The following is a 27,075-nucleotide window of genomic DNA, read 5'->3' as shown; positions in this document are numbered from 1 at the left end:
GGAGGGCTGGATTATGGGGCTGTGTCCACCCTGGCACTGCCTGGCTCTGCCCCGGGGCACTGAGCAACGGGCACCTTCCGTCTGGGTCTGGGAGCCGGTGACATGTGTGTGTGCGTGAGCAAGGGCACGGCTTGGCCTGGCCGGGAGGATGGAATCACAGAATCCTGGAATGGTCTGGGTTGGAAAGCATCTTAAAGAACATCTAGTTCCATCATCCTGCCGACCCTTCCACTTAGACCAGGTTGCTCCAAGTTCCATCCAGCCTGGCCCTGAACATTTCCAGGGATGGGGCAGCCACAGCTTCTCTGGGCAGCCTGTGCCAGGCCTCAACCACCCTCACAGGGAAGACTTTTTTTTCTAATATCTAATCTAACTCTCAATTTGAAGACATTCCATCGAAGGGGCCACCGGGGTTAGAAGGCTGGGTTTATTTTAGGTGTAGAGCTGGATTTTGTGGGTGTCACTGGATATCCTTGCTGAGTATCGCTGGCAGGTTTGGGGAGAGGGCAGGGATGTCTCCAGGGTCCCCATTCCACAGGGTGTCCAGGTGGTGCCCAGTGACGCTGGCTGATGTCAGGGCATCTGACCAGGGCGCTGCCCTCAGGGTGCCCATGAGGGTGACAACATGCGTTTTGGGGCTGAATCAGCTGTCTTCGCCATTGCAGAATCACAGGTTCATTTACGTTGGAAAAGACCTAAATCACCGAGTCCAGCCTGTGACCCAACACCACCCTGCCAGCCAGACCATGGCACTCAGTGCCACGTCCACTCTTTCCTTAAACACCTCCAGGGACCATGACTCCGCCACCTGCCTGGGCAGTCCTCACTTTATCAGAATTGTATCATTTTAAGCCATTTGTCCCCTCAAGGAAGGGAAACACCGCAGAAAAGGGAAGGGGGTGTGTTTGGCTCCTCCCCATGGTGTGGTGCGCCGAGGGGGGCTGGAGGCCTACCGTGCGGCGGGGGCTGTGGGCGGCCGTTTGTGCCGGGCCCGGTGAGGGGGATCCCCGCCCCGGCCCCGCCCCGGGGGCGGTGCTACGGGCGGCTCCGGGGCGCTAAAGGCGGCTCCGGGCGGTGCTGGCCGGCCTGGCGGGCGATGTGGCGGCGGCGGGCGCGGGCCGGGGGCCGCGGGGGGCCAGCGGCTCTCCCGCCGCTCCTGCTGCTGTTCCTGCTGCTCCGGGTGCCCGCGGCGCGGCCCGGCCGCCTCTACTCGGCATCTGACCCCCTGGAGCTGCTGGGGCCGGGGGCGGAGGGGCGGCTGCTGGGCTCCAGCAGCGCCTGGGCCGTCGAATTCTTCGCCTCCTGGTGCGGGCACTGCATCCACTTCGCGCCCACATGGCGGGCCCTTGCCCACGACATCCGCGGTGAGTCCCCGGCCGCGCTGGCCCCCCTTCTCCTCATCCCCGCCCGCCCCATCGGCTCCCCGATCCCTCCCTGTGCCCTTGACCTTGTTACCCCCCACCCCTTATCCCTGTCTCCGTCCTCTTCCGTCAGCACCCAGTGTCTCTGCCCCTGCGCCTCTGTTCACCTCATCTCTGTTCATCCCAGCACCCCTAAATCCTCCTCCCTGTGCCCCTGCGCAGGGCGGGGGGGGGGGGGGTCCCCGCTTCCCCCAAGACTGAGAGCATCCTGCAATCCCTCCTGCGTCCTTGCCCCGTCGTCCTCCTCCTCTCCGCCCGCACTCTTAAATCCTCCCTGCATCCCGGGCTCTGCATCCTCGTTCCCGTGAGCATCCCTGTATCCTGTGTCCTTCCCATCGCCGTCCCTCAATCCGCTCTGCCCTCCCCTCTGTCGGCTCCCCAGGATCCCCCTGCGGCCCAGCTCCAGCCTCCTGGAACGTCAGCCGGGTGGGAAGGCCCAGCTCCCTGCCGGTGTCCAGGTTTCCCACCCTCGATACCCAGGCCTGGCTTAGCGGCATCCCTGGACCCCCTTTGGCAGGGAGAAGCTCAGGCTGAGCCTGCCCCAGGCATGGGGGTTCCGCTGCCCCCCACGCTTTCCCTCAGCCCCGCTCGTCCCGGTGCCTGCAGGGATAGGGACGGCAGGTTGCTGGGCACTGATCCCAGCTGGTTTGTTCCCGGCTTTGACCTTGATGCCCGGCCTGGCCGGTGCCAGCCCCGCCCGGGGACCCGCACACCCCGCTGCTGGGCCCCTTGTCCTGCCGGGACTCATCCTGCCTCCCCCGGCATCCCGGGGTGCGCGCGGCTTCTCCCTGTTATTGCACTAATTGATACAGCGCGGTGGCTGCCGCATGAGTCAGGGGGCCGGCCGGGCATCCCGTCCCTCCGAGGGGATGCCGTCCCTCCCTGGGGATGCCGTCAGAGCTCCCCAGCGGGCAGGATGTGAGGAATGGGGTGCGTGCCCGGGCCCCGCGGAGCAATGCCGGCTCTCCTGGCCCCTCTCCAAAAGAAGGCTCCCCCAGGGCTCCCTGCTCCAAAGGCCGGAGTGTGGATGGTGTGCCCGTGGAGGTGGGACGGGGAAGCCACCCCCGTGCTGCTCAGCATCCTCGCTGCCATTCCCACGGGTGGATTTTTGTAGGAGTGGGCTGGATGGGGAGGATGCTAGGGTGACTTGCAGACACCACATGGAGATGAGTATAGGAGCTTGCCTGGCTCCCTGCAGCAGGGCTCGTCACCAGCCCTCCTGTGCCACGAGTGCCAGGGCAGTGGGAAACAGCTCACCTGTCCCATCACCTGAGACACGGGACACTGTGTCCCTGCCTCCAGCATGCTCCTGCCTAGGCCCACATGGGCTCCATCTGCATGCCAGCACCATGTCCCTCCCTGTCACATTCTAAGGATAAGGCAGGGCGTTCTCCAGCTTGTGTCCTTTACACTGAAAAAAAAAAACGTTTTAGAGCTTTATTCTCCATTTTCCTGCTGTTTTTCAGAGGCTGCTGCTTAAAATACTTCCATGCCCCCTTTTGTTCATCTGTTTTACCCCAGGGGCATGCTGGTCTTCACTGGGGAGTCACAAATGGGGAGTGGATGCTCAGAACCTGGGCAGGCTCTGCTGCAGTGCCCTGGCCTGGCTGCTGGTTTTGGGTTGTTCCCTCTTGGTTATCAGCTATGCCCTTGGTCTGGGGTGAGACAAGCTGGAGCCTGTGTTCCTTGCTCTCCCCGAGCTGTGGCTAGCCATCCCTCCCCTTCTCCTGGTGTCCTCTTCCCGGGAGCTGGGCAGAGGCTGGACAGGCAGAACCAGCCAGGCAGGCAGTGTTGGGTAGAGCTGCCTGTGCTCTGGCAGAGCAGGGCGTGCAAAGCCGGCTCCCGCCTCACACGACTTTCCCTGTGTTCCTGCTGCCCGGAAAGTAGGGCACCACACACCAGTACAGAGCACAGCCCTGGTGTTCAGGCTTGCAAACCATCAGTCACTGTCCTGCGAGGAGCAAGCAGTGGTTTTGGGATCTGCCACTGGATCTCTCCTGTCTCTGCAAGCACTCACGGGAGGAGGGCAGTTTTTGGGGCCGTGGGGGTGCTGAACTGTGCCGACCTCATCCTCTGTCCCCACAGAGTGGAGGCCTGCAGTTATCCTGGCAGCCATCGACTGCGCCGACGAGGACAACCAACAAGTGTGCTCTGATTTCGGGATAACTGGCTTCCCCACCATGAAGGTGAGACTGCGTGTGCTGGCTACTGGCTGGGCTTCACTGTGCTTTCCCTTCTGGCCTCTTCTCTCTTGCTCAATCTGATTGACAGGGGTATTGCACCAAAATACTCCCCCTGGGGCTTTGCAGACTGAAGCTGTTTCACCCTTCCCCAAAACAAAGTCGTGTCCTGGCTGCAGCCGGTGCAACTGCTTAGTGATGGAGCAACAAGGAGGGGGGAAAGCCAAAATGTTGTTTTGTGGTGAAACATAGGGGCTGGATCTCTCTTAGGATGAGGGAGACTGAATTCTGAGTTGGAAACATTTAAGAAAGGCTGTTTTGAGGGCAGAGAAAGGTTTCAGGCACAGGTTTTGGAGGAGGGCACAGGGATGCTGCGGGAGGTTGCAGCTCCTGGGAGCCTCCTGTGGTGGCTGGGAAGGAGCCATCCCTCCTCCTGGGCCTGTGCCCAGCCCTTTAGCTGTGTCAACACACTGCTCTGCAGAGCTTCCCGCTGCAAACGGAGCCTTGCTCCAACACAAGCAGTGAAGCCAAAGTACTCCAGGTGCCACAACCAGCAGTTAAAAACCAGGATTGCCTTGAGATGGAATGGGCAGGGATGAGGGTTTTATCAGACATGCCCTCAGTCCCAGCTTACAGGCTCAGCTCCAGGTGAGGTCAGATTTGGGGCTTTTCAGGCAGGTTGGCTTGGCCCCAGCCCTGCCCTGGGGTCTCACCAAGTACCCACTGCCCTGGAACACTGATGGAAACGTCTCCTGGGGCAGGGACGAGTGCTGATGTGGCCGTGCCAAGGCATCACTTGCTTCACATCCTGTGTCCCTGCTGAGCACCTTTTGCAAACAGTCCCAGCTCCCAGCCCAGCCTGCAAAGCAAACACCTGGCTGATGCAACCTGGTGCTGCTGCTCTGGCTCTGCCCTGGGTACTGGAGCCATTGTGGGAGGCCAGGAGTGGGAAAACCCCCTTTTTCCTATTTTCTCAGAGCTCTGGAGTAGGGAGACTGGTTTGCAGGACTGGGAAGGTTCCAGCTGCCTCCCTGGGACCCCTGGAGACACCTGCTCCACTGCCTGCCAGTGCTCAGCCCTTGGCTGGACATGGCTCCCAGTCCATACCTGTATCCCTCCCCTCTGGGGATGCCCCAAAAGATGGGGACATGGCTGGGAGCTCCCTCTGTGCTGGCTGATGTCAGTTAGCATGCTGCAGTGTTGTGGGGAAACTGAGGCTGAGCTGGTCTACAAGGAGCCTCAGCCTGCTGGGTTGCATTGCTTCCTGTCCCACTCCACTCGCTCCAGTTTCCCCTTGTGTTTTTTCCCCTTTCAGTTCTTCAGAGCTTTTAGCAAGAAGCCAGAGGATGGGATAAGGATTACCAGTGAGTATTCAGGGCCATGGGGTTTTCTACCCTGGGTGTGAATGGCCCTGCTGCCCACACCTCCCATACACTGCAATATCAGGGAGCTCTGGGGGGCAGCTCCAAGCAGCTTCCCTTGGCAGCTTCCCTGGGATTGGCTTTCCCAGGACTGACCTCTTGGTGTCCTGTCCCCCTGCAGATCCCAGTGCCACTGTTGAGGACCTGCGCCACGCCATCATCACCAACCTTGAGCAGAGCCAGGATGCCTGGCCACCTGCCTGTCCTCCACTGGAGCCAGCAAGGTAGGGGCAGCAGAGGGCTGGGATGGCCTCTGTCCCATGGGGAGCAGCTTTCTGGGGAAATCCTGAGCCCAAAATTAGCAAGGAGCAGCTACTGCATCACCCACGTCCCAGGAAGATGACCTGGCCAGCTGTTTCCATGGCCCAGAGGAGATGGACCATGTTGTCGCATCTCCTAATGAACCTGCTCATCAGCCTTACTTAGAGCATGCAATTCCTGGGCCCCAAATTCTTTGGGCCGTGGCAGTGTCATACCATGCTGGGTGAGGTTGTATTAGAAGCTTTTTCCTGTCCTGAAAAGGGATTTTGTTGGTATCTGAGTAGTCCTTGCTGCATGCAGGCAGTTGCTGCATTGTCCTGAGAAGGAGCCTTTGAATTTCCCAGAGCAATGGTTGAGCCAGGCACATGCCTCAGGTACTCTGGTGCCTCTGTGTCTTAGATTTAAAAAAAAAAAAAAAAAACAACCAAAAAAAAAAAAACCAGCCCTGGTTCAAGTTCATTGCTGTTTTTTACCCCTGGACCAGCATGCAGCTCCCTCCTGCCCTGCCCTGCCTGTGCTTTGTTTTCTACCTCCTTGGCCAAGCCCAGTGGGTTTTCTCAAAGCCGGTGAACCAGAGCAGAAAATTAGGCTGGAAACTTCAGCAGGAGGAGTTGCCTGCTCAGTGGGGCTGATCCTGCACCAACATTCCCTGCCAAATCCCAGTGGGCAAGGCTGGAGCTCCTTGTGAGGGGGAGGGCAGAGCATCCTGCTGATGCCGAGGCACCTGCTGCCATCCTCCTGTCTCTTGCAGCGCTGAGGAGGTTCTCACCTTCTTCCAGAGGAACAAGGACCAGTACTTGGCACTCATCTTTGAGAAGAGCAACTCCTTCGTGGGCAGAGAGGTGGGTACAGCTGCATTTATCCCCCATTTCTCTGTCTCTGGTGCCTGATAACTCCTGGGTGCCTGTGGCAGGGCAGCTCTTGCCAGGAAGCCTCCCTGCCCAGCTTGCACCCAGCTTAGCCAGTGCCAGATGTTCCACAGGGCACTGAACAGCTCTGCTGCCTCCCTGGTGAGGCTGGGGAATCCCTCTGCCCTCCCATCTGACCCTGGGGCTTGCAGGTGGCCCTGGACATGCTGCAGTACGAGAACATTGCAGTGAGGAGGGTGCTGAGCAGCGAGGAGGAGCTCGTGCAGAAGTTTGGTGTCACCTCCTTCCCCTCTGGATACCTGCTCTTCCGCAATGGCTCCTTCTCCCGCCTGCCTGTGTGAGTGTGGGGCACGGCTCTAGGGATGCTGCTGGGGTGGCTCTGGGGATGCTGCTGGGGTGGCAGCCTTGTGCCCCATCTCCCTGTGCTCCTTTGTACTTGTGGGAAGGTGCATTAGGAATGAGATCGGCTGAGTAGAGGAGGCTGGTGGGAGGTTGCTGGTGGGCACTGAACTGCGCTGCCAGCCCTGGCTGGAGTTGGAAGAAGGGAAAATCATTGTGACTGAGCCATTCTCTTCCCACATCTGCCTGGAGGCGGCATGATATGGCTTCCTGGGGCTCGGCTCTGCTCTAGGGTGCGTGTAGGGCTACCCACTGCTGAGGCAGGTGGAGAGTATGGAGCACCCCATGCTCCCTCCCCAGGCCTGAGCTACCCACTTAGCTAAGCCTTCATCTCCTTGGCTTCCTTCCTTGGGGTCAGGTTTGGGAGGGATGAGGGACTTAGGGCTTCTCTTCCCTGGCAGGCACATAGAGGCGCGCTCCTTCTACACCTACTACCTGCGCACGCTCACGGGCATCACCCGCGGCTCCTACAAGCTGAACGCCACGGCCAGCACCCTCAACGACACGGACGGCGTGTCACACCCTCTGCGAGCCGACCGGTCAGACCCCTCCCCCTGCTGGGCAGGCCGGGCCGGGCGGGCGAGGGGCTGGGGCCTGGGAAAAGCCCTGGGGTGAGGATTAGCGGGCTGATGGAGCCGTGTTGCGCTGCCCTCCCCAGCTCCAAGCTGTACATGGCCGACCTGGAGTCCGCGCTGCACTACTCACTGCGGGTGGAGGCTGCCCGTGCCTCCTTGCTGTCGGGAGCACAGCTGGCCGCCTTCAAGTGCTACGTGGCCACGCTGGTGAAGGTGAGGAGCCCTGGGTGTTAGGAGAGGAACTGCCTGTGCCTCCATTTGTCTGTTTCTGAAATGCAAACAGCGCGGGCCACTGTGTCCTAGCACTCAGGGGCAGTGAAGCATGGCAGTCTGGCGTGGGCCCTGTGTCCTGGTGCCCAGTGTATCCCATGGCAGTCCCCATGGATCTCCAAACTCAGCCCAGAGTCCCAGTGGGAGCTAAGAGGGGGTGCTGGAGTGTTTCAAACGAGATGTGTGTTGCCAGCTTTGGTGGCAGTGGGATCACTTGTAGGAGGTGTCAAGGCAGGAGGTCTTTTCAGAAGAGAGGCTGTCACCTGCTGGGGTGTCAGAGATGGTCATGGGGGTTTGTCGCTCTGATATGGATGCTCAGCTCAAGGAGCCAATCTCTGCAGGGTCCTTTGATGATAGTCCAGGAAAGGAACTCCCACTCTGAGTCAGGCTCCAGACAAGTCTAATTTAAGGTCTCCTTTTTTCTTCTATGTTGGGCCTGGCACAGCTGAAGTGACTGAGAGCTTTGAGCCAGCGCAAGCAGGGCAGTTTAATTTCCTGCTGTGATGGAGTCCTGCTGCATTTGGCTGTTTTCTCCACTGGGCCTGCAGGAGCCCTGTCTCCATCCCAATCCCTGTCACAGCCCAGGCTACTTGGCAGACTGGGGCTGTGCCCTCCTTCTTTGCTCCCTCCTTTGTCACTCAGGGTTGCATGCTCAGTTTGGACTTTGCTTGGCCCTCACTGATGTGCAAAACACCTCCTGCTCCCACCCCCATCTGCTCTCCCCCAGGAAGGAGCTCCAGACATGTGCCTGAAGTCCTCAGACCTTAATGTGGCTCCTCTGCTTGCCTCTGCTTGCCCTCTCTTTAATGTGAACTACAGAGATAGGGAAATAAATCCCTGTGGCACCAGCTCCCTGCCCATGGGTATAAGTGTGGTTTTATTTGATCAATTTTTAATTCTTCCTGCAAACCTTCCCCTCAATGAGCTGTGGCAGTGGGTGGTGGGTGCTGGTGCTTCCCTGGGGACACTGAGCCAGCACTGTCATTGCCCTGCTCATCCACAGGACGGAGCAGCATCCCCAGGATTGCCAGCCCAGGGCTCAGCCTGGGGGAGCTCAGCCAGCAGGTCCCAGCCTTAACTCTTGCGTTCCCAAGAGGTATTAAAGGAAAGGAGAGGGGGAAGAGTCCTAACGGGGGAAAAAGTGGTTCCTGGAGGCAGGAACCTTCTGCCCAAATAGTTGGGGGGACACTGTTTGCATCACAATGGTCAGGTCACTGATAATTCCCCTGCAAATTTGGGTCTTTTCATGTGATTCCCCCTGGGCCTGGGAGGAAGAACAGCTCAGACTCAGCAAACTCATCCTCCTTTTTGCTTCTCCATCACTTCTCCTGTGTGCTGGTGTCCCCTCCTCCCCACAGGTCGGTCCCTCTGTCTGTCTGTTGGTGGCACGGGCTGCCAGGCTGCTTCTCTCCCAGGAGTGGTTTTAAAGTGCAGCTGCTAATCGGCTTTGCCAGACTTATGGACAAAGTGGCTTTTTGCCTCCCTCAGTTGGGGCTGGGGTTTGGAGCCTGAACATGCATGCAGGGGACTTGCCACCCGGTGTGGGGGGGACAAGCTGCAGCCCCCAGCCCCTCAGAGATAGGTACCAAAACCTTACCAGGACCGCACTGCTCTCCAGCACAGAGGGTGCTGGTGCTGCCCAGTGCCTGTGCTGGTGAGCCAGGGGTGCCTGTGGGCTGCCCTGGATGAAATCTGTTTTCTCACCCCTCTCCCCACCTCTACAGTACTTCCCAGGGCGCCCCTGCGTGCAGACCTACCTGCAGACCCTGGATGCCTGGCTGAGGAACTGGACAGAGCCCGAGCTGCCCCGCACAGTTTTGAAGGAGGCCATGAAGAATAACAGACATGTAAGATGCCCATGGGGACCCCCAGCCTCTGCTCTCCTTACCCCTGCCTCTTGCCCCCCAGCTGGCACTGCCTGCCAGCCCCATCACACCATGTCCATCTGTCCACCAGGCCTCCCACCCCTCGGTGCTCCCCACCAATGTGACCTGGGTGGGCTGCCAGGGCAGTGAACGCCACTTCCGTGGCTACCCCTGTGGGCTCTGGACCATCTTCCACCTGCTGACTGTCCAGGCTGCCCAGAACGGCCCTGACAAAGGTACTGGTGTCCCTGGGGGCATCAGGGGCTCAGGGAGGGAATGTCCAGCTGAGCTCTGGCATGGGTAGGGATGCTGCATGTGGACAAAGGCTTGTTCCCCCCCTCCTTCATCTCATCCAGGGGCAGTTCCCATGGGGGACAAGAGAGAGAGCTGGGGTGTGGGATTGCTACCTCAGCCATGGGACTGTGGTGGTGGCACAGGGGGGTCCAGACTCACCCCTGTGCTCTGCCTCCCCCAGAGTTACCCCTGGAGGTGCTGAGCACCATGCGCTGCTACGTCCGGCACTTCTTCGGCTGCCAGGAGTGCGCCGAGCACTTTGAGGCCATGGCGGCCAAGTCCATGGACAGGGTGGCCAGCAGGGAGGAGGCCGTCCTCTGGCTCTGGTCCCACCACAACGAGGTCAACGCTCGCCTGGCGGGTAAGGGGGGCTGCCACCTGGGAAGTAAGGTGGAAGAACATCCCTCCTCCTGGATGGGTCTGGCAAATGGCTGCAGGGTGTAGCAGTGGGGACATCCCATTGTTATTGTCCCCTGTCCCAGGGGACAGCAGTTGGTCAGGTGGCATCAGACTGCCCCGGAGATACAGTTGGATCTTACATGCTCCTTACAGGGAGCTTCCCAAAGCTGCTGTTTCCCCTCAGAGGACCCCTCCTCCCGAGGAGGCTCCTCCAAATGTCCCCATCCCCAGCTGCTGGACTCTACATGGTGTTGATAGAGTGGTGGGGGGAGGGTGCATCACATGTCCCCTCTAACCCCCTCGCTGGCTCTGGTCCCTGCAGGAGGTGACACGGAGGACCCCAAGTTCCCCAAGCTGCAGTGGCCTCCGCCGGACTTGTGTCCCCAGTGCCACAAGGAAGAGCGGGGGGTCCATGCCTGGGAGGAGCCAGCTGTGGTCACCTTCCTCAAGGCACACTTCTCCCCGGCCAACATCTACATGGACTATGCCGAGCCTGACCCCATCCCCGTGGCCAGGGGAGGGACCGGCACCAGGCTGGGCACAGAGGGCCCGCGAGAGGAGAGGGGGAGAGGAGAAGAGGAGGAAAAGGAGACAGAGGGAGAGGTGAGAGTCCCGGGGCACCCAGGCTCCCCTGAGCCGCGGCGCCCCAGCATCGTGCGGCTGAACCCCAAGCTGCGGGAGGGGGGCGAGGACATCGTGGACCTGGATTCCTTCAGTGAGCAGCACTTCAAGAGCCAGGCACTGCGAGCAGCCGCAGGCCGGCGCCGCCGCATCAGCAAGCGGGACACCATCGCCCTGCCCCGCGGTGCTGCGGCGGGCAGGGAGCGCCGGCGTGCCCCCGGTGTCCTGCTCCGGGACGAGGAGGAGGTTGGCAAGGGCCTGCAGAGGAGCCCCTGGCTGCGGGTGCTCGGATTGGGCTTCTCCCGTCTGGACATCAGCCTCTGCGTGGCCCTCTACTTCCTCTCCTCCATGTGCCTCCTGGGCATGTACACCTTCTTCCGCCTCCGCACCCGTGCACGGAAAGGCCGCCCTGGCTTCCCCATGGCCTGAGAGGGGTTGAGGGGCCCGGGGGTCTTCCTAGGGTGGGTGAGCTGCTGGGGCACGACGCCCCTGGGACAGCGTTTTGTCCCAGAGCGGGCAGGGGTCTGGCACGTCCCCCTCAGCAGCTGCCCTGCTCAAGACAGTTGCCTCACTGGGGGTAGGGGGTGGAAGGGAGCTGTCAGAGCATCCCCCTTTCAATTCACAGTGCTATGTTTTTGGGCTTGTGGAAGCTGGGACATGAACAGTGGTTTGTGTTTTGGCACCCAGCTGCTCTCAGAAGCTCCCTGGCACTGGGCTGGTTTCAAACTGGGAAGCCCAGTGCTGTGCTGGAGAGTAGCCTGTTGGGGTCCAACCACTAGTGGGGCCAGGAGGATGCAGGTTTAGCCCCTGAGAAAGGACACACTGTTGGGTGGGGGCAGTAGTCATGGGTTCAGATGCATTTTATGTCCCCCCTCTTTGAGATGTGGCCCGGGGCCTCCCCATCGTTCCTCGTCCCCTCCCCATGCTGTTGTTTGTTCTCTGCTTGTCTTAGTGGAATAAATTATTTTTGCCGATGCCTGCCCTGCTGTGTTGGCTGGTCCCTGCCACGTGGGCATGCTGGACTACCACGCCCCATTCCTGATGTCCCTGCTCCTGCCTCCACCCCACCCCGGAAACAGCACTTGGTTTAAAAATCCTTTCAATATTTTTAACTATTGTTGTATGTTTTCTCCTGCCTTTTGCTTGGGGATGATGCACCTCTGGGCAGCTGCCCCCTGTACAGCTGGTACATCCCCAGGGCTGGATGGCTCCTGCTTTCTCCTTGAGCAGGGGGAGGCAGAAGAAGTATGTGGGGGTCAGGAAGCTGCTGGAAAAAAAGTTGGCATGAGCTGTGGAGCTGTAGTTCAGTGCTGACCAGGCCCGTGGTCCGGTCATGGCAGCATCCCTGGGGACCAGGTCTTCATGGGTGTGGGCCCCCTGCGCCTGTCCCCGATTCTCTCTGCCCTTTTATCCTTGTTAGGAATCATTAAGGAAAATGGTTGTTTTCCAGAGCCAGGGCAGGGGCCATCTGCTCTCCCAGTGCTGTCTAAATCCCCCTGTAACAAATTCATTGGGATTACGCTGCCCTCCCCTAATCCTAACCCATCCCCCCGCGTGGGGGATTTAAAAGGATTAGAGCCCGGCTGATAATAAACTTTATTAAGGGGGAGGGGGGGTGTCAATCCGATTTGGAGCCTTTTTCTTGATATCTTCACTTTGCCCAGGTGGGAGGTGAGGGCTGGCGGGATGGGGAGGAGGGTGCTCAGCTCCGCCGCTGCCCTGGCTCCGGGAGCTCTGGCTCCCCCAGCCCTTCCTCCCTCACCTGCCCGTGAAATATATTGTCTCCCTCTGTCTTTCCTTTAGTGGTTGTGCGTGGTCACGCCTCCAGGTGTTGTGGGGCTGGCACCCTTGTCCTGCCGCCTCTGCCCACTCGTCCTTGGCCATGTCCCTTGAGCGGGTGCTCGGGGCCTCGTCCCAGCACGGAGCGGGGCTGGCTCCCCTGAGCCGGTACCGGCCCTGCCCACCGCCGGGTGATGGATGGGGAAGGTCTCATCGCTGCAGCCCTGCTGCCTCCTTCTCCTTGATTTCCCTGGGGGGGTTCAACCCCAACATCAATAACCTCCCCCCCCCCGCCATCTGCTCCCCTGTGTGGGACCGAGGGTATTGCGATGTGGGGCTGCCCGTGGTCACCTCAGCCCCAAAACATGCCGGTGGGGTGGGCAGGGGGTGCAGCAGGTGGAGGGAGAGGGGGATTAGGGCTGGGGAGGTGGGCGCTGCCGGAAGGGGGTTAACGGGATGCCCAGATTAGCATCCCCGCCAGGCCCGCAGCCTAAAGCTGCTGTGCGCGCAGGAAAAAGAGAGTCTAGTAAATAGACTTTCCGTAATCCTGTTTGGTGGAGCCCCAATCCTCCCGGCCCCGGCTCTCCCGACCTGTGGCACCGGGGTGTCCCCCTCCAACACGTGGGGAGCCCCAGTGCAGGGCACAAAGGGGCTGCTGCAGGGCTCGGAGTGTCCCCCACGCTGTCCCCTCTCGGGATGACTTGGGGACGGGTCCCCCCTCAGCCCTGCAGAGCGGGAGCAGCAAACTGCTGTGGCCACACTCACCGGTGGCACGGGCTGTCCTGGGGACGCAGCCCAAGCCCCCGAGATGCCCTCCCTGATGGGGTCACCCCGTCCCGGCACTGCCACGAGCCTGGGGGTCCCTGGGGCTAATTACCCAAATGGCCGCAGGCTGGCGCGAGGCGGCCGCTATTCCCTAATACAATTTACCCTCAAGTGCAATTTAATTTTCCTCGAGGCCGGTGGCCAGCCCCCCGCACAGCCAGCCACCTTCCCACCCCTTCAGTGCTCACTCCTTCCAGCCTTGCCCGTCTTCCCTTTCCCTGCTCTTCACAGGGAAGAGCCTTTCTCCACCGGCATCCCGTCTCCACACGCGCTGCAGCCATAAAATCACCGGGGGTTCGCTGAGCGCCGATTAATTTTCAATTACAATTAGCAACGCCCCTGCCTGCAAGGGGAGAGGCTTTCCCTGGCTGCTGGTGAGTACCCGGCTCTCGATGTACTTGTCCTCGCTCCAGGCCGGTCCTGCAGTAGGGATGTAAGTCGGAGGGGGAAATTATTGGGATAATTCAGATAGAATTATCTATCTGGGGGGTGGTGGAGCTCGGGGTGCTACGGCCGATGCTGCCCAGAGGGGAGGTGGCTTCATGCCAAAAGGTGGCTGTGGCAGCTTTGGACTTGCAAGGATGTCCCCACTTTGGTCTGGAGGAGCTGGTTTTTTCACATGAGGGGACTCGGAGCTGGGCTGACACCTGGCAAACTCGCTGCGTGAGTGGCACAAAGCCTCAGCTCCCTGGCACCTCCAAAGCTGTTTGGGGTTTGCTGTCTGGGACAGAGCTGCACTGGCAGCCCCCAGGCATGAGTCAGGACCTTATAGTTTCCAGTTTTCCTTATATTTCCTTATATTCCTTTCCATTTCCCCCCAATCCTGCCTAGAAACCCCCTTGTTGCATCAGGGGACAATGCACTGATGTCTCCCTCAGTGCCATAGTGTCCAAGCCAACCCTAATTCCAATGTGCCCAGGGCTGGGGGACACAAAGGGAGGCTGGCTCTGTGTTTTGTCACAGGCTCTGGGATTTACCTGCATTTTACTAACGATGAATCCCAGCAGGGAAGGTGTGGGAGCAGCATCCCTGCTCGTCTGTGGGTTTTGCATTATCACCTCATGCTGCTCATGTCGTCCTCTGGCTGCAGGGCCAGAGGGCTCCAGGCAATGCCAAGGAAGGAGCAGGGCATCTGTGCGGGGCCAGAGCCCCCCAAAAGTGCCCCAGAAATGCAACCTGATGAAAATCAACATTCACCCTTCTGCAGGCTGCTCACCATGAGCCTTAGCTCTGATTTAGCTCTGGGAGGAGGAGAAAACCTGGAGGGGAAACACTTCACACCCACCACATATAACCCCCCTCTCTGGGCACCACCAGGACCCAGCAGCATTTTGGGTGGCACAGAGAGGATTTGCTGGGCAAGCACCTCATGTCCATCTCAACCAGCCTCTCCTTCCTGTGAGATGGGAAAAACAAACTCAAAAGAGACCAAAAAGCCCAAAGTGATCTAAAAAATCCCTAAAGAGACCAAAAGATCCCCACCAACATAAAGAACAGATGGACAGCAGGAAGGATGGAGGGGAACAAAGCCATGCTACCAGGAGAGGAAGGGATGAAGGCGCTGCTGGGAAGATGTGTGAGCGAGCACAGGAAGATGCTGGTGGGGTGTTTTTTTAGGTGGTGGCAGCCCCCCGACTCCCTCCCCCCGCCCCCAGCTTCCCCAAAGTGAAGGCTCGGTGCTGTGTGGCTCCCTTTGCCCGCTCGCTCACCACTTCCATGAGTGATCCAGAACAGGGCTGAGGGGGCTGGATCAATCTGGCAAAGCAGAAAAATGAATGAAAATTGAATTCCCCGAGGAGAAGGGGGTGGAGGGAGCTGTTATCCCGGCTGAGAGATAAATCAGAGCGTGCCAGAGAGCTGGGAGACCGCGGTGACTCCCAGCAGCGGTGAAATAATTAGGGAAATAGGTTGGAAATGCAAAGCAGCAGGACAGGGCGACGATGGGGCAGTGTCCGTCTGTCCGTCTGTCCGCGCGTCCGGCTAAACTTCTCCCGTAAATCTGCCTTAGGGACCTGCCTTTCTGCGTGTTGGGAGCCCCGCTCTGGCTGGCTGGGGACTGGGGGGGCACGGTGGCCCCTGCCCCAAGGGGCTGCGGAGCGCAGGTGGCCGGGGGCGATGGGGGTCTGGCGGTGCTTAATGCACTTAAGAGCTGCAGCGTGATTTAGGGGATGGGACGGGGTGGGACGGGAGGGGTTGGGATTCACCTCCCGCTGATGGGAAGCAGATTTTGGAGTTCGGTGAACTGCAGGGTTGAGCTCACTCCTGTATGAGTGCACACCGGTCTCTGCACAGAGCTGCCATATGAGGAGGACGGGGGTTTGCTGGTAAAAATGGAGCTTTGAGGGGGTCAAACCCCAGCATCTCATAGAAAAACCTCAGTTTTTTTTCCTGAGGAACCATCAGTCTTAATACATTTATTAGGTTTTATTACTTTTATTTTTACGCATTTTTTTTCCCAGTTGCTGGCTTGTCCCATGTGCACATTTCCTGGTGGAGCAGGGTTTCAGGTTTTTTCAGGTGGGAAAATCATCTTCCTAACAGTGTGGAAACGAAGGCTTGGCATGGGAACACCATGCCTGAGCTGAGGGTGGCCATGCTCTTGGCTGGGTGAGCATCCTCCCTCACCCGCCAGAAGCTGCAGTGTGCCACCTCGGGAGCCTCACCCTGCTCTCTAAGCAGAGCGGGATGGCCCAGCACATCAGGGCTCTTTGGTACCAGTGTCCCCGAGCTGGTGACACGCTGAGCATCGGGAAGGGTGATGCTGGGGGCACCCACCCTAACTTCAGCTCCATTTCGGTGAGTTTCCTTGCTCAGTCCTTGGCTGCCAGGTACAGCCACATCAGTGGCGGGGGCTGCGTTGTCTCTGGGTTTTCCCTCAGCAGAGCTCCACGGGGATCCTCATGGAAGCCGTAGCCACACCGAACCCTTTGCCCTGTGACTTCAGCATTGCCACCCTTGTGCCACCACGGCTGTCAGGCTGGGCACGCTGCAGCACCGCCGAGTTGGGCTGGCTCTGTCCGTGCCCAGGTGTGTCTCTGGGGAGGCACCATTGGGATGGATGCCCAGGGATGTGTTACAGCGCCCTGTGGAAGCAGAGCATGCCACGGCGGGGTGACAGCCGCTGGGCAAAGCTCATGTTGGTGCGGGATGTGCCGCTGTCCTCGGGAGTCGGGGAAGAGGCCCTTGGCTAAGACTCCATTCCCAGCGGCAGGAGGGACAGGGCTGCGGCTGTGCCCGAAGCCAGCGCCTTCCATGGAGCAGGAGAAGATCCTTGAGCCCCGAGAGCGGAGCCCGCCCGCGGCCTTGGGCTAGTCCCTCTCTGTCCCCAGAGGCACCGCCGGCCCCGGCCCCGTCCCTTCCCCGCAGGCCCCGCCCCCGCCGCACAAGCCCCACCTCCCCGCCCCAGGTCCCGCCCCCGGCGGCGCGGAGCGGGCGCTGATTGGCTATGGGGGCCCGCCCCGCCCCCGCCCCCCTGCGGGCGGTGACGTCAGGCGCGCTCCCCGCAGGGGAATGAATGGGAGGCGGGCGGCACCGGCGGGCACCGGCACCGGCACCGGGACACGGCACCGGGACACGGCACCTCCCGCCGCCGGGCTCCGCCGGCCCGGGCCGCGGCTCTCCCGCCCCTCTTCTCTCCCCTCCGCCACCCCCCGGGCCAATAAAATGATGCAAAGCTCTGCGCTCGCTGCCGAAGGGGCTGTCAAGGGGCTTCCCGAGATCCTCGGTGTGCCGGTGCAACGTAAGGACGCTTTTCTCTTCTCCCTCCTTCGCTCCCTGCCGCAAAGGCGGCCCCGGGCCGGCGGGGCAGCGCCCTGCGGGTGGGCAGGTGCCTCCGCTCCCGTTCGCTCCCGGTTCTGCACTTTCCGTTTATTTCCCCCAGCGTGTAGCGCCGTGCACGGGCGAGAAAATGCGGAGGGTGCGGAAGGGAGAGCGGTGCCCCAGGGCGGGCGGGCAGCGGAGCGATGCGGGCCCGGCCCGGACGGGGAGGACGGCGAGGCTCCGGTTGTGCGTGTGTGAGCGTGAATTCGAGTGTGTTAGTGTGTGTGAGTGTGTGTGTGTGTACGGCCCCGGCCCCCGCCCGCCTCCGCGCGTCGCCGACCCGCAGCGCACGACACCGCGCTTATATCGTTTATCGCGACAGGCGGCGAGCGGCGGCGGTGGGAAGGGGCCCAGGGCCGTGCGTGCGCGGTACCGGGATGGCGAGCCCGGCTGGGCGCCGCGCGGCCCCCGGAGCGATGCCGCCGCACCCGCGGCTACCCAAAAATGACGTGCGTGTCTGTAGCCCTGCAGCCACAGGTAGCGTGCCCGTGGGGGTACACGCACGGGTGGATGGAGCCCGCTGGGGATGGTGCACCCCGAGGGGGGATGCTGGACCCGAGCTGTGAGTGAGCCACAGGGGCTGTCAGCCCCTTAGAGGGTCGAGCCCCGCGCGGGGCCATCCCGTGGGCACTACGGATGCCCCCTATGAATGGTGGGGGACGGCCGTGCCCCGGTGCGCCCTGGGCTGTGCGGGCAGGCGGGGAGGGCCTCCGCGGGCGGCCACCTGCGCGGGTGTTGCTGCTGTTGTTATTATCGTTGTTATTTTTATTATTATTGTTTCTTCCCGTTTGCAAACCGTTCCCGAGACGGGGGCGTCGCCGCGCTCCCAGAATGGGGGGACCCCACCGGGGCCAAGAAGGCGATGCTCGCCCCCACCCCCCCCCCCCCCCCCCCAGCGGCGCCGCGAAAGTTGAGGGGAGGGACCTCGGGCGGTGGCGGAGGAGGGGCGAGACGGGCCCGAGGTGCGGGACAGCCCGCCCGGGGTCCGGCCGCACGTCGGGGGACACGGGGGGTACGGGGGTGTCCGCTCCGGGACAGGTTTCCCGCACCTCCGGCCGCTGCCCCGCGGAGCCCCCGCGCCGTTCCCTGCCCCGCACGGGGCCCCGGTCCCCCGGGCGGCTGGGATTCGTTTTCCCAGGGTTTTTCGGTGGTGCCTCTTTTCCCGCGGCTCTTCGGTGGACCTGTCGCCGTTATCCCCCGGTTCGGTCCCTTTGCCGAGCTGCGGAAGGGTTGAACAGGAGGGCCCGTTTAACCAATTTCACCGCAGCAGAGGGGAAGAAAAATCGCGGTCAGGAGCACAGACCCGGTGCAGGGACAGGGACGGGGACACGTAGGGTCTGTCCCACCACCATATCCCGAGTCACGCCGCCGGTTCCGGGTCGCTGGGTCACTTCTATGGCCTCGGAATCCCTCGATTTAGGAAAAAAAATGAGGTGCCCAAACTACCGTGGAGCAGCATTGGCCCAGAATAACTCCCTGATCTGGCCCTCCTCGGGGCCACCAAACTCCCTTGCCCATGATATTGTCATTCCTGTACTGACTGATAGATATCAAGAATTAACAGGAAAGAATCCAACGAGATATTATTATTATTATTATTACTATTATTATTACTATTATTATTACTATTATTATTATTATTGAAACAAATATTGCTATTTGTATCTCTATTAATGCTATTAATAATAATACTTATTATTATGCTTATTTTTGCGCAAAAAAAAAAAAAAAAATGGCAGAAAGAAAATAGATGAGGCTGGGCTGCTGGAAATCATCCTTTTGTGGTTTTCCCGCTGCCCCAGCCTGAGCCCTGCCAGCTCCCAGCCACCTGCTTTCATGTCGTGATAGATCTGGGGCCTGATCCTGCCTCACTGACACAAAACGCAGCCCCCTTCGAGCCAAAGGAAATTGTCCCTGGGCAGGGAACCCCTTCCCAAGAAGGAGCCAGAGTCTCCCCTCAACCCCCAGCAGCACCTCGATGTTTCATCGTGTGTGAAAGGAAAATCCGTGACATTTTAATTTTTAATCACTATTAAATCATAGTTTTTCCTCTCCCTTTAGCCACCAGCCTCGTTATTTTAGCAGCGGCTGTGTCCTACAGCATGTTTTTCTGCAGGATTTTGGGGAGCCGAGCAGCCTCTCCCCCCACCACCCCTCCCCGACATGCCTTGCTTAGCCTTGCAGACGGGACTGTTAAAAATAAAATTCCGACTATTATTTATGAATATTGTTTTGCAAATCTCACCGGAGTCAAAACTTGCGCCAAGCCTGCGGGAACAGTGCCCGACTGCCGGCAGGCTCTGGCCAAGGGGCTGGAGCAGGGGGAGTGATTAATCGCCGCCGAGAAAGTCGTTTGCCCGCAGCAGAGGAATGATTTGGAAGGCTTCTGCATGTGAGGGAATGAGGTTTCCTCTCCGCAGCAAGACTTTTGAAGGAATCCCCGGACCGGTGCTTTCCTTGGGCTCGGTGCAGGCTCCGGTACCGGCGGCCCGGGCCGCCTTTGTGCTCCGCTTTTCCCCCCGCACTCCCGGACACCCATTCCGCAGCATCCGCGGGCTCCATTCCTTTCCCGAGCGGCAGCCGAACGCAGCCCCAAAGCCGGGGGTGTTTGTGCCCCGCGGTGCCCGGCGGGGAGCGCATCCCCCCCGCATCTCCCCCCGCTCCCTTTCAGAGGGGCTTTTGCGGGCTGAGGGATTACTGAGGCCACCGGCCAGTTTGTTTGGTTTCAATCGATATTTCTTTAATTTTTTTCCCGTCGGGGAGAGAGGCGGGGAGGGGGGAATGGGAAGATGGACCCGCCGCTAATAAATCACGGCAGCGGCGGGGGCCAGGCCATCGCTCGGGTCCCCGTGCATGGGAGGGTCCGCGGGAAGGCGGGGGATTGCGGATCTGCCCACGGCCTTGCATGGGATACGGCCAAATCCCGCCCGGGGTGCTCATGTGCGGTCCCCTCCCGGGCACATCGCCCCGGGGCAGGGGGGACCCCCAAACCTCCCCCCTCCCCCGGCGAGAGGCTGGCACCGAGGTCGCTGCACCGCCGGGGTGGTCCCCGGGCGGAGAGGGGTGACCCCGCGGCTGTGTCCCCCCCGAGGACCATCCAAACCACCCTGTGCGCACAAACAGGGAATGCTGGTGGGCAAAGACAGCCTGGGAGCGCCTCGTTCCTGACGTACCAATTGTACCCATTAACTTTATTCCTGTTCTATAAAATAATTCAGGTAAAACGAGCGCAATAAATGCGAGGCAGGGAGGCAGCTACCTCTGTGGCAAAGCACAAAGCGGGGTGCAGGGCTTGAATTTGAGATATTTTCTCCCTGCAAACCAGAGGGACATCTCCTGGTTCCCCTGGCAGTTCCCCCTTTTGTTATTGTTGGTATTATTATTTTATTATTATTTTCATCCCCGTGTGTGTGCACAGGCATCATTGCACACACAGGCACCTGTGCGTGGGGTTGGTGCTGTGCACCTACAGCGAAATTGGAAGGAAAATCGGTCTCCTCTTAAAATAAAGTAGTTTTCTTTGGAAATTTGAAGGGAGATATCGTATTCTCGGCTGCAGTTGTTTTCTTGTTGAAATTGAGCTGCGTCGCTGCTTTTAGGAAGGGGAAAGCTCTTTGTTGGGTTGTGAGAGTGCAGGAGGGTGAATGTAAATACACACGTGTTTACATAAATAATCATTTAGACACAAAACGTGTTTCCTGAAGATGCACACGCGTTTATGAAACGGCCGAGAAGGATTTCCTGGGGCCGGTGCTGCGCTGGTGCCACCGCCGGTGCCAGCGGCGTTCGCGCTGCTCTCAAACGCGTTTAAAAAACCCAGCGTGGAAAACGTGGCTGGTGCCGCGGTGCTGGAGAGAGGAGAGCGAAGCGTCCAGGTGTTCCCAAAACAAGAAGGGATAGAGGGACCTCTAGAAGCCGTAGAACTATTATTTTTTAACTTATTGTGCGGTTAATGCGACAGAGGCTTGAACGGCAGCAGTAGCCGTGGTCTGAGGGGCGCTGGGAGTGGAACTGTCCACCCTGGGCAGGGATGGAATCAGCTGCTTTCCCGTGAGGGACGTGGCAGGACCCCAGAGGATCTTGAAATAATGTTGTTTGAGGTTGTAACATGATGAGATTTTCCTGTGCTCTTTTCCTCCTTCCCCCTCCTCTTTCTTTCCTCCTTTGCCCGTTCGTTCCTCTTCCCCCCCTCCCTTATTTTCTCTTTCCCCTCCTTTTCTTACTTTCCTTCCTCTTTCTTTCCCTTTCTCCCCTCTTTTGTTTCCCGTCCCCTTTCTCTTCCTGTACCCCCTTTTCCTTTTTTTCTTTTCCTCCCTTGTACCATTCCTTTCCTCTCTTCTCTCACGTTTTTTTGTTTCTCCTCTTTTTGCCTTTTTTTTTTTTCTGCTTTATTTTCTCATTTTTCCTGTTTTGTTTTGGAATCTTTCCTTCCTTTTTCTTAAAAAAAAAAAAACACAACATTTTTCCTTCTTGTGAATTTTTCCTTCTTAAATATTTTTCCTTTTAAAAAATCTTTTCCCTTTTTATCTTCCTCGCTTTTTGTCTATTTCTTATCTTTTTTCCTTTTAAAAAAACTTTTTCATTCTATACCTTTTTCCTTTTTTTTTAAAATCATTTTTCATAATTTTCCTTCTTCTTAATATTTTTCCTTTTTTTGTATTTTTTAATATATTGTTTCATTTTTAAAATCTTTCTTGCTTTTAAAAAATTTCCTTTTTTTTCCCCTTGGTGTTTTGTTTGTTTGTTTTAATATTTTTTTCTTTAAAAACCTTTCTCCTTTTTCTTTTTTTTTTTTTTTCCCAAATCCATCTATTTCCATATGTGTGAGTCAGTGGGGGTCAACAAGCGGTGTCCCTGCTTGGTGGTTGTGCCATTCCAGAGGGAAGGAGAGGCAGGCAGGGAAAACGCGTGGCAGAGAGCAGGACACGGCCTGAAAAACGGGGTGCAGGAAGGGAAAGCACCGCGCGTGTGTTTGTCCGAGTGCAGCCGTGGCTTGGCTGTCCCGGCGGCTTTTGGCCAAGGTTTGCAGAGGGAGATGTGCCGGGACACCGGGGAGTTGAGGGGTGGCATCTCCAAAAACCGCAGCGCGCGGCAGGGCAGGGTTTTGGGAGCCCCGAGGGGGTTGCGGTGGCTGACGGTGCTCTTTTCTCCATCCTCTCCCCCCCGGGCAGAGATTCCCCAGTGCGCCGGCTGCAACCAGCACATCCTGGACAAGTTCATCCTCAAGGTGCTGGACCGGCACTGGCACAGCTCCTGCCTCAAGTGCGCCGACTGCCAGATGCAGCTGGCCGACCGCTGCTTCTCCCGGGCCGGCAGCGTCTACTGCAAGGAGGATTTCTTCAAGTGAGTACCCCCAAAGCAGCGCCTCCCTGCCCGCGGAGAGAGCGCACAGCCGAATTTTAAGCATAATTTCTCCAAAATCTTCCTACGCCTTGTTGTTGTGGAAATAAAGGGGATGTCGGTGCTTTGCAACTGCTGCCAAATGGATGCTGCTTGTTGGGATTTAACCGTGGGGAAGCTCCAAATCTCCCCGGTGCTCCTGTCCCTCCCCTGTGCTGGTGTTCAGGTCCCCCGGGTGACATCCTGCGGCGGTTCCGGTGGCCCCGGCTCCGCTCGGAGCTAGAGGGCAGGAGAAACCCGCGCAAGGCACCCACAGCGCTGCCTCTTCCTCCCGAGTGCCTCCCTCGCCTCCTCGGGATTTGCTGATGCCGTTTCTCTCCCTTCACCTTTTATCTCTTTCTTTCTTCTTCTTTTTTTTTTTTTTTTTTTTTTTTTTTTTTTTTTTTTTTTTTTTTTTTTCTTAATCCTTTTTTGCTCCCATTAGTGTGGAAACCTCATTTGATTGCCTTGGCAGCTGCCTCTAAGCTGTGCGATGCCCCAGCCTTTGCATTTCCCTGCTCCCACGAGACAGGACAACCCGTTCCCCATTAAAAATGGACTTTGCCTTTAGGATGCTCTGGTCCCTGGCTGCCGGTGAAATTTGGGAGTTTTCCCAAGGGATAGAGAAGGTTTTTTGCTGGGACTGAATACCGTGAAGCAGAGGGGTTGGACCCTGGCCGAGGGATGCCTTTCACTGCTTGGATGCAGCAGCTGCTGCCCCTCGGGGACTGAAGCCACCTCCTCGTGCCATCATCTCCCACTCCGGACCAGCCACACGGGCTGTCCCCACCACCCCTCACCACAATCCTAAAGCCATTACCATTAGTCCCTAGACAGGACTTCCCGGCCTTCCCATCCCCAGGCTCTCCTAGATTCTCATCAGGCATCAGGACCAAAGATGCAGCTCGGATTTCTCCTTCCCGGAGACGGTCAAAGCGGCCACTCCAGCCTGGGTAATAACACTTCACTTCTGATATTTTCCAGCCTATTAATCTCTGAGTCATTTAAATAGTCGCCCAAAAGGTGCGGGTAATCAATGTTAATTGGAGTTGAAAGATCAGCGACTTTCTCAGATGAGGTCCTGCTTGGATTATTTGGTGCAAATCAATAGCAGCTCGGCGCTCGCACCTCACCTTTCCATAACCGCTCATTGATCTCGGGGTGGGGAACCTGCAGGGGACGTGAGGATTTCAGCCCAACTTCAGAGGCACTTGGCAATGCAGGAGCTGCTTTGGAAAGGATCAGATCGATTTTTAATTTTTTTGTCTTTTTTTTTCTTTCCCCCGAATTGCAGTTCTTGGTCCTTGGCTCTGTCCCGCGTCCTGTGTCCCCAGATGATGTGGAAGCACCCCGGGGTGTCGGGACAGTTGTTAAAATGGCTTTTACAGTGATCTGTGAGAGGGGGTGAATGGGCAGTGGATGGGGGCTGCAGAGTGGGCACCAGCTCAGCCTTGAGAGCAGAAAAGCATCCTCTGTTTATCCTATCCCTCTCTCACGCCTGCCTTCCTCCTTCCCTCCATTCCCACCCTCCTTCCTCTTCCCCTCCATTCCCACCCTCCCTGCATCCCTTCCTTTATCCTCCATTCTATCATTCCTTCACCCCTCCCTCCCTCCCTCTCTCTTGTCCATCTCCTCTTCACCCCTCTCCCACTTTCTCCCTTCCTCTCCCACCTTCCCTTCTATCTGACTCCAGGAGAGCTGAGGTCTCCGCAGCAGATGTCCAGGGACTCTCCCTTTAGGATACAAGTCCAGAAAATGAGACAAACCAGGTTTTTCCTTCTCGCCTTGTGCTTCCAACACCCCAAAATCATGCTGGCACCACTCATGCCCAGTACCTGCCACCCATCCCCGGGTGACAGCTGCGTGGCTCAGGGACAGTCTCAGAGACCCAGCTTTGGTTGCTGTGACCTGGATTTCTGGAGGGGATGAGCAATCATGGGGCTTGAGGGTGACTTTGCACGACTAGGGGATGTTCAGGTCTCAGGGGACAGCCAGAGGTGCCTGGAGTGGCTGCACACCCTGGGCACTCGAATGTCACTGCCTATCCCCGCAGCCTCGGGGCTGGGGCCAAAGGGATTGGGTGCTCCTGTGCCTTCAAAGCAGACACAGGCAGATTTATTCTGACGGCTTTGTCACCTGGGCTGCTGCGTCACCAGGAGGCTCTGTGGTGCTCTGGGGTGTGTAGGGCTGCTCTGGGGAGTGGGGGAGACCTCGCAGAGCCCTTTGGTGCCAGTGGGAGGTGGGGATCTGCCCCAGCTCAGTCCCACAACATCTGTTGCCAAAATCACCGGTGGAACATCCACTTACTTTTGGCTTCCTCCTCATGGCACCTGTCACCCTTAATTCAGTGAATTCTCCTCTTGCACACTTTCTGCACCATACTTGCACGCTCCTTTTGCATTTACTGCATGAATCTTCCACTCTCCCTGCAGCGTTCTTGTACCATCCTTGCACATTTCTTCCACGCTGCTCCCACACTCCTTGCAGCATGCTTCCTTCCACACTTCTTTTTCCATTTTCACCCCCACCTTGCATGCTGCTGCCACACTTCTCCTGTGTCCCTTGCACACTCCCTGCAGCCGTGCTGGCAGCTTTGCTCGTGCCCCACACCAGCCCACCCCACGCCCCTGTCAGGCCATCGTTATGGTGTAAGAGCCCCATCATTCTGCATTAATCTGGGATTCATCATGCCAGCGGGGCGGCGTAATTAATTTATTTAGTATTAATGTGGATGAAATATGTACTGTCCTTGCAGGGGAAATATCAGGCAGCCTATAAGCATTAGTTAAAAGAATCATTAAAATCAAACCTTCCTCGGCTCCATTAGGCCGGTCTCTCACTCTGAGGAAGATAAACCCCCGCCGTGTGAAGTGTCATGCATAATAAGGTTGATTGCTGGTTTAAACTCTGCCCCGGCTGCTGCCCCCCATCCCGGCAAACCCCACCTCGCCGGGGGGCTCAGGGTCGCCCGCTTCTCCTCGCAGGCGTTTCGGGACCAAATGCACGGCGTGCCAGCAGGGCATCCCCCCAACCCAGGTGGTCCGCAAAGCCCAGGACTTCGTGTACCACCTGCACTGCTTCGCCTGCATCATCTGCAGCCGGCAGCTGGCCACGGGCGACGAGTTCTACCTGATGGAGGACGGGCGGCTGGTCTGCAAGGAGGACTACGAGACTGCCAAGCAGAACGGTAGGCACCCCGAAGAGGCTGCGAGGGGCACAGCACGCACGGGGGCGGCCGTGGCTCTGTACCCGCCGGGCTACCTGCGGGAAGGTGCCGCTGCGGGCTCTGGGGCAGCGCTTTCGGGGAGATATTCCCCCGTGGCGTGTGCTGCTGCTCGGGGCTGGTACCGGCTCCTTCGCTTGCAGATGACTCCGAGGCGGGCGCGAAGCGACCCCGGACCACGATCACGGCCAAGCAGCTGGAAACGCTGAAGAATGCCTACAAAAACTCCCCCAAGCCCGCCCGCCACGTGCGGGAGCAGCTCTCCTCCGAGACGGGGCTTGACATGAGGGTCGTGCAGGTGAGGCTGCCTCAAGAGAAGGGCGATGCAGGGGTCCCTCTGGGGGGCTGGGTTTTAGGGGATGCAGAGATCACAGGGGTACTGGGGTGATGTGGGTGCCTGGAAGCTGGGCTGCAGGGATGATGGACTGCTGGATTGCATGGAGGTGTGGGAGCTGGGGGTCGGAGTGTTGGCATGCAGGTTTGCAGGGTTTAGGGATGCTGAGTTGCATGGGGGTGTAGGTGTTGTCATACCAGGATGCTGGTGTGCCAGGGTGCTGGCATGCTGGGATGTAGGAGTGGATGGCTGTAGGGGTGCTGGGATGGCTGTAGGGGTGCTGGGATGGCTGTAGGAGTGCTGGGATGTAAGGGGTGCCAGGATGCTGGAGCACTGGGTTTCATGGGTGCTGGATCACAGGGGTGCTGCCATGCAGGACTGCCAGGGTGGCGGGGGTGCCGCGGTGCCACCGATGTCCCCATTGCCCCTTCCAGGTGTGGTTCCAGAACCGGCGGGCCAAGGAGAAGCGGCTGAAGAAGGACGCGGGGCGGCATCGCTGGGGGCAGTTCTACAAGAGCGTGAAGCGGAGCCGCGGGGGAGGGAAGCTGGAGAAGGAGAGCTCGGCCGAGGACTGCGGCGTCAGCGATAGCGAGCTCAGCTTCCGCGGTGAGCGCGGCGCCCGAGCGGGGCCGGGGGGCCGCGGGGCTGCCCCCGGCGCTGACCCCCCGCCTCTGCTCTCCCTCCTGTCCCCGGCAGAAGACCAGATCCTCTCCGAGCTCGGCCACAACAACCGGGTTTACGGCTCCGTGGGGGACGTGGCGGGCGGACAGTTGCTGAACGGCGGCTTCTCCGTGGAGGGCACGGGACAGACGTACCAGGACTTGCGGGACGGCAGCCCCTACGGCCTCCCGCAGTCGCCGTCCTCCATCTCGTCCCTGCCGGCCCACCCGCCCTTGCTCAACGGGCTGGACTACGCCGTGGACGGCAGCCTGGGGCTGGTGGCCCACGGGGCGCAGGGGGTGAGTCAGACGCTGCGGGCCATGGCCGGGGGGGGGCCCACCTCCGACATCTCCACGGGGAGCAGCGTCGGGTACCCAGACTTTCCCACCAGCCCGGCCTCCTGGCTGGACGACATGGATCACCCCCCTTTCTAAGAGCTGCTCGCCCCCCGCCCCGGCCCCCCGCGCTCCCCCCGGCCCGC

General features: G+C 59.0%; 2 protein-coding genes across 2 annotated transcripts; both read left to right on the top strand.

The window, feature by feature from the left end:
* The first annotated feature begins 1,055 nt into the window (after nt 1–1,055).
* QSOX1 (quiescin sulfhydryl oxidase 1) lies at nt 1,056–11,549 on the top strand. The gene is made up of 12 exons (XM_053985540.1): nt 1,056–1,364; nt 3,507–3,607; nt 4,917–4,965; nt 5,144–5,246; nt 6,035–6,125; nt 6,344–6,489; nt 6,953–7,090; nt 7,210–7,339; nt 9,121–9,243; nt 9,353–9,497; nt 9,737–9,916; nt 10,277–11,549. The coding sequence occupies exons 1-12, from the start codon at nt 1,097–1,099 to the stop codon at nt 11,002–11,004; spliced, it is 2,202 nt and encodes a 733-aa protein (XP_053841515.1). The 5' UTR covers nt 1,056–1,096; the 3' UTR covers nt 11,005–11,549.
* Nucleotides 11,550–16,839: 5,290 nt separating this feature from the next.
* On the top strand, nt 16,840–27,028 carry LHX4 (LIM homeobox 4). Its single transcript, XM_053985171.1, has 6 exons — nt 16,840–16,918; nt 22,170–22,341; nt 25,362–25,564; nt 25,744–25,898; nt 26,369–26,540; nt 26,631–27,028. The coding sequence occupies exons 1-6, from the start codon at nt 16,843–16,845 to the stop codon at nt 27,026–27,028; spliced, it is 1,176 nt and encodes a 391-aa protein (XP_053841146.1). The 5' UTR covers nt 16,840–16,842.
* Nucleotides 27,029–27,075: the final 47 nt, after the last annotated feature.

This window comes from Vidua macroura, chromosome 9 (genome assembly GCF_024509145.1).
Source record: "Vidua macroura isolate BioBank_ID:100142 chromosome 9, ASM2450914v1, whole genome shotgun sequence".
NCBI lineage: Eukaryota > Metazoa > Chordata > Aves > Passeriformes > Viduidae > Vidua > Vidua macroura.
Note: the sequence above shows the minus strand (reverse complement) of the source record. Positions and strands in the feature narration are given on the sequence as shown.

What these genes read in the sequence shown, in the direction of transcription:
- QSOX1 (XM_053985540.1), top strand. Translation starts at nt 1,097, where the DNA reads ATGTGGCGGCGGCGGGCGCGGGCCGGGGGCCGCGGGGGGCCAGCGGCT. An exon ending in ACGTGGCCACGCTGGTGAAG is followed by an intron (nt 7,340 to 9,120) that starts GTGAGGAGCCCT and finishes CCACCTCTACAG; the next exon opens with TACTTCCCAGGGCGCCCCTG. An exon ending in CCATGAAGAATAACAGACAT is followed by an intron (nt 9,244 to 9,352) that starts GTAAGATGCCCA and finishes TCTGTCCACCAG; the next exon opens with GCCTCCCACCCCTCGGTGCT.
- LHX4 (XM_053985171.1), top strand. Translation starts at nt 16,843, where the DNA reads ATGATGCAAAGCTCTGCGCTCGCTGCCGAAGGGGCTGTCAAGGGGCTT. An exon ending in CCTCGGTGTGCCGGTGCAAC is followed by an intron (nt 16,919 to 22,169) that starts GTAAGGACGCTT and finishes CCCCCCGGGCAG; the next exon opens with AGATTCCCCAGTGCGCCGGC. An exon ending in TGCAAGGAGGATTTCTTCAA is followed by an intron (nt 22,342 to 25,361) that starts GTGAGTACCCCC and finishes TTCTCCTCGCAG; the next exon opens with GCGTTTCGGGACCAAATGCA.